The following is a 5,000-nucleotide window of genomic DNA, read 5'->3' on the forward strand; positions in this document are numbered from 1 at the left end:
CTACGTCATTCTGTTTCAACCAAGGTCAACTTGTTTCAACCTAGGTCAATTTGGGGCAGGTACAAAACACACGTCACAGGTCATTGTTTTTACAGAAAGTATCCTAAAAATTCATTATAGATAACCTTAGTCCTAATTAGGCTTAATGTTGCCATTTGTAAACAGTTAGGGTGATGTTGTTTCTGTGTTGGTATTAAAAACAACGACCTGTGACTTGTGACCTGTGTTATGTACCTGCCCCAATTTAACCTACCGGTAGGTTGAAACAAGTTGACCTAGTACGTTGAAACAAATGACCTACAGCTGTTACAGTAGTTTAGTTGCAAATTAACCTATTACTTAAAGGAACAAAATGGCCTGCAACATATACACAGAATGGCAGCGGCCTACTCCAGCCTACAACATCTCCATTGACTTTTAATGCCCTTTTTCAGCTGATCATAGTTTTGAACTGGCATCAAGCCAGGCCAATTTTGAATGGTTGGAAGAGCATTTTAAATTCATGAGGTTGGTAGCCAACAGAATTCTAGCCTGCGTAGCTGCAAGTGGCATGCCAACAAAGCAGTTTTGAGGTCACGGCTTCACCGCTTTGTAGCCACTTGCAATCGCAGCCAATTAACACAACAGAGCAACCATCGATTTATCTGCGTATTTAACCTATTGACCCCTGGGAGTGAAACTTGACAGCTTTTACTCTGTCTTATGCCAACAGGTTTTACTCTGTCTAACACCAGATGATTCATCAGCTGGGGGCATCGTGGATCACAGGGTATTGTGCAATATGACGGAAGCATGTCTGAGGCATTCGACATAAACAGCGGCGTGAAACAAGGCTGTGTATCTTCTTTTCTGTTCTCCTGAAACATGCATTCAAGTCCCACTGAAGAAGGCATCCTGCTATGGACTCGTTCTGATGGGAAACTTTTCAACCCTGCACGCCTCCGAGCAAAGACCAAAGTTCGCAAAGTAGTCCTACGTGACTTCCTTCTCACTGACAACGCTGCCCTTGTTGCTCACAGCACAGAAAAGCTCCAGAGCTTTCTCAACCAGTTCTCTAGTGCATACGAAGCCTTCAGACTTACCATAATTTAGTCTAAAGAAGACGAAAGTCATGTGCCAAGGCAATGAAGCCACGCCTGCTCAAACCATCAAAGACTACACCTTGGAAGTTGTGCCACAGTTAACTTATCTCGGCTCTACCACCTCTAACAACACCTGTCTTGATGTGGATCAGCTTGGAAAGAGAATTGGTAAGGCTGCAACCAACATGGCAAAGCCTTCTGTTCGAGTGTGGGAGAACAAGAAACTAACTATGCAGACTAAAATTGCTGTCTATCGTGCCTGCACCATGAGCACCTTACTTTACGATAGCGGGTCTTGGACAACCTATGCTGGGCAGGAGAACCGCTTGAACACCTTCCATATGAGATGTCTTTGTCACATCCTTTCCATCTCGTGGACGGATAAGATCTCAAACAATGAGGTACTTGAAAGAGCCGATATCCCCTGGATGTTCATCCTCCTCAGACAGCGCAGACAGAGGTGGCTAGGCCATGTGCACTGAATGGAAGACAGGTGAATCACCAACGGCCTGCTAGTGTATGGTGAGCCAGAATCTGGGTGGAGGCCTGTTGGCAGACCAAAGCAGCGCTTCAAGTATGTCTGTAAGAGAGACATGCCTGCCACTGGTCTGCCAACAGGCAACTTGGAGACACATGCTGCAGATTGTGGCAAATGGAGGTCTGTGTACAGTCAGGCACTCCAGGTAGGAGAGACAAGGCTGAAAGCTGAAGCCGATGAAAGAAGAGCAAAGAGAAAAGCAGCAGAGAAGAAAACAGCATCAGGTTATATCTGTGGTAGATGCGGCCATGTCTGCCATTCTAGAATTGGACTTTTTAAGTCATGAAAAGAAATGTTGGTCGCAAGTGCACTACGTCATGGACATTGTCCGACGACTGCCTACTAGCCACATACGCAGGCTAGCAGAATTCAGATTACATCATTTTGTATACAGTTACTCTTTTGAACTTTAATGCCGTTTAAGTGCAGAATGACAGTTCTGAAATTTAAATGCAAAATGCAAGTAACTAGTAGGCTGCTAACACTATACACAGCTATACTCCATTCTGACTGGCTAAGAAAAATGCAATTTTCAAATAGCAGCTAGCGTACAGAAATGAGATAACAAACCCAGCATTCTCAATGGTCAATAATTGAAAATGGCCGCAGATGGTCAATCAAAATGCAAGTCATGGATGATACTCTTGTTGCTCATTACGGTATAAACTATTATAAAGTTATCTCAAAACTCTTCCATCAATATTACTTAATTTAATAAGTACAGTTGCAATCACATGATTTTTCTCATGTAATTTAGAATAAAGAGCACTTAATATAAAAGGACAGTTTTGTTAGTCTTTGAAAAAAATCTACAATGTACTTGCATCTATACTGAGCTGCTGTTGTTTTGAGCAAGTATTGTGTGATATTACTTTGCAACTTTGTCCCGAACATTCCTTGCAAACAGCTTTCCATCATGGATTTCCTGGAACAAATCACAGATTATTTCTATAGTCAGACTACTCATAGCGTATTGTTTTCCTGTGTGATTGTCACAATAACTTTTGAACTTGTTTGCAATAGTGTGATCTGGGAGCCACAAATATACCAAGTGGGATAAGAATGTAGTATTTTCATTTAAATTTGTCTTGCATTGTCAGGGGCTAGACAAATAGCTTTCAGATGCAACAATGTATGTCACCTTGTTATAATAGCCTGGGCCCGGTTGTTCGAAAGCTGATTAACTTAATCCAAGATTAGCGTAAAACTCTTGTTTCATGTTTTCAACTTTTTGGTGAAAGCTTCTCTTGCTCATTTTTGTTTTTCAAGATTTACTTCTCTTGATGTAAAGTTTTGCCGAATATCATCAGCGTTGAACAGTATTTTGGGGTAGAAAAATAAACTCCTTGGTTAATTTTTAATCTGGGATTAGCGTTAATCTGTTTTGAACAACTTGGCCCTGTTCCCTGAAAATCAACTCATAAGCTAAAGAAGCTTACCACCGGTATTTCTACATTTAGAATATTGGCCTAATTGTATCTTCTGAGTGTCTCAACACAATCCCTGCTGCCTAATCGACGGCACTTTCTGGTCTCTTTCATGCAGTGATTGACCATGGCTTCAGGATTAGTGACAGATGGGGGAGGCTAATCTCAGATTTAGAGGGTTGTCAAAATGTGCCAGCAATAAAATATCTATAAAATTTATTACCGGTAATAAAAATAATAGTACATAAATTTTGAATCATCCTTTCAAAACTTAATTTGACACTGTTTTCAGATAATTGTTGGTATAAGAAAAACTGTGGACCAAATTCCTATTTTGCAACATTTTCCTTCCGCTTTAAGTGTTTTGGACAACTCTGCATTTTTGAAAATATCATGTGAGAAATACAAAGTGCTTTACCTCAGTGTCAGGCTTGTATACTGGCAACAACTGAAATAGAAAAAAAAAAACCAGTGTTGAACCAGCATACCCTACTGCAAGCAGACAGCAAAATGAGCTTTATCTATATAAAGGATCAATCTTTTCCCCATGATTTCACATTTTCCCAAGTACATGGTTCCATGCACAAAATGCTTAGTTGCTTGACACAAATGCAAAACACTACTTTGTAGACAACTTACAAGTTTGTAACAGACTTTCTAGACTGAATTATTTTCAGTGAAAACAGACATGTGTATCCCTAACTCAATCCTCTCCTTTTTTCCTACAAGTTTTAGCTCTCCTTCCTCTCTTTCATTTCTTTCCTTTCTTTTTTCTTGAAAATCTTTTTCCAGGGCTTTGACCCAATTTTTCTTCAAAGTCGAATGATAATTTAAGGTCACAGGCAAATAACTAGTCAGGCAATCTTTACAAAGACTTTCCATGCATGGAAAAGATCGAACACCCCTCAGTGATCATGCAGTAGCAACCAGTACTATAACCCACTACATTACTGTACTTAAATTTTTTTCTTGGCATCTTAAAGTTCTGTACCTCTATTTCCATATTGTTGTGGAACTGGCATAATGTTAGCCAAAAGAGAGTGAGCCTGTAAATAAAACCAACAAAATACTTATTTTAGGCATGCATATCTATTAATTATGAAAAACAGAAATAAATAGTTTTCAACTTGGAAAGGTGATGTGAACCACCCATGAGTCTAAAGAACCTTGGTCGAACCACCAACCTAATCTTTTCTATGTCTGACTAAAACTACAATATAACTTACGCACTTGGTCCAGACCAAGTCCATGTCACAGTGTCCTGAAATCAAAATTATAAAAGAAATTTTGATAATTGGACAGGTGTATTGCGATGGTTGTAACGGTAATAATTTTCAATTTAATATAATATTTTTATGCAGCTGTTACTAGCCCTAGGACCTAACAACCAACGTAATTAACAAGGCTTGATGAAATTGTCTATTTAGTAACTTAACTAAACAGATAGTGGCCTGACTATTTTGTATCTAGACTTGCATCTAGATGTTATACATACTGTAAGTTTTTATATATTTAACAATTATTATTATTATTATTATTATTATTATTATTATTAATATTATTAATACTTTAAATTTTGCTGTAATTTAATGCCACTTACCATTCTGTTTGGGTATTTTATGGCAACTGGTTGTACTGGGCAGCCAGTATAAAAAGCACCTATTATCAAAATACCAATTAATAATGTAAGGTTTAATAAAATTAAATCAAACGGACTGATAGGATGTTGAGAAGTCACAATCGCTGGCTGGGTTTATATGCATGTATTAAACTTGGTTGTTTACAGCTGTACTAAGCGATTGTTATTATGGAAAATACCTCCACGACTCAGTCAGTACTGTAATGCCAGAATAAATAATATTATTGTTCTGGTATTGCAATACCGGGTCATGGCTGACTTGATTATGATAATCATATATTAAACTACATACTATATAAAATAGATAAACTGGT

General features: G+C 38.4%; 1 protein-coding gene across 2 annotated transcripts in view; it reads right to left on the reverse strand.

The window, feature by feature from the left end:
- Positions 1 to 5,000, reverse strand: part of LOC138018529 (lysophosphatidylcholine acyltransferase 2-like) — a 23,091-nt gene that overhangs the window by 7,769 nt on the left and 10,322 nt on the right. For both annotated transcript variants that reach the window (XM_068865186.1, XM_068865187.1), the window contains exons 6-10: positions 4,648 to 4,706; positions 4,274 to 4,308; positions 4,039 to 4,093; positions 3,466 to 3,495; positions 2,493 to 2,545 (exon numbers count right to left, since the gene is read on the reverse strand). In XM_068865186.1, the coding sequence (XP_068721287.1) occupies positions 2,493 to 2,545; positions 3,466 to 3,495; positions 4,039 to 4,093; positions 4,274 to 4,308; positions 4,648 to 4,706 (232 nt within the window). The remainder of the gene's footprint in view (positions 1 to 2,492; positions 2,546 to 3,465; positions 3,496 to 4,038; positions 4,094 to 4,273; positions 4,309 to 4,647; positions 4,707 to 5,000) is intronic.

The sequence above is a fragment of the Montipora capricornis genome, chromosome 10 (assembly GCF_036669925.1).
Source record: "Montipora capricornis isolate CH-2021 chromosome 10, ASM3666992v2, whole genome shotgun sequence".
In the NCBI taxonomy this organism is placed as follows: Eukaryota; Metazoa; Cnidaria; class Anthozoa; order Scleractinia; family Acroporidae; genus Montipora; species Montipora capricornis.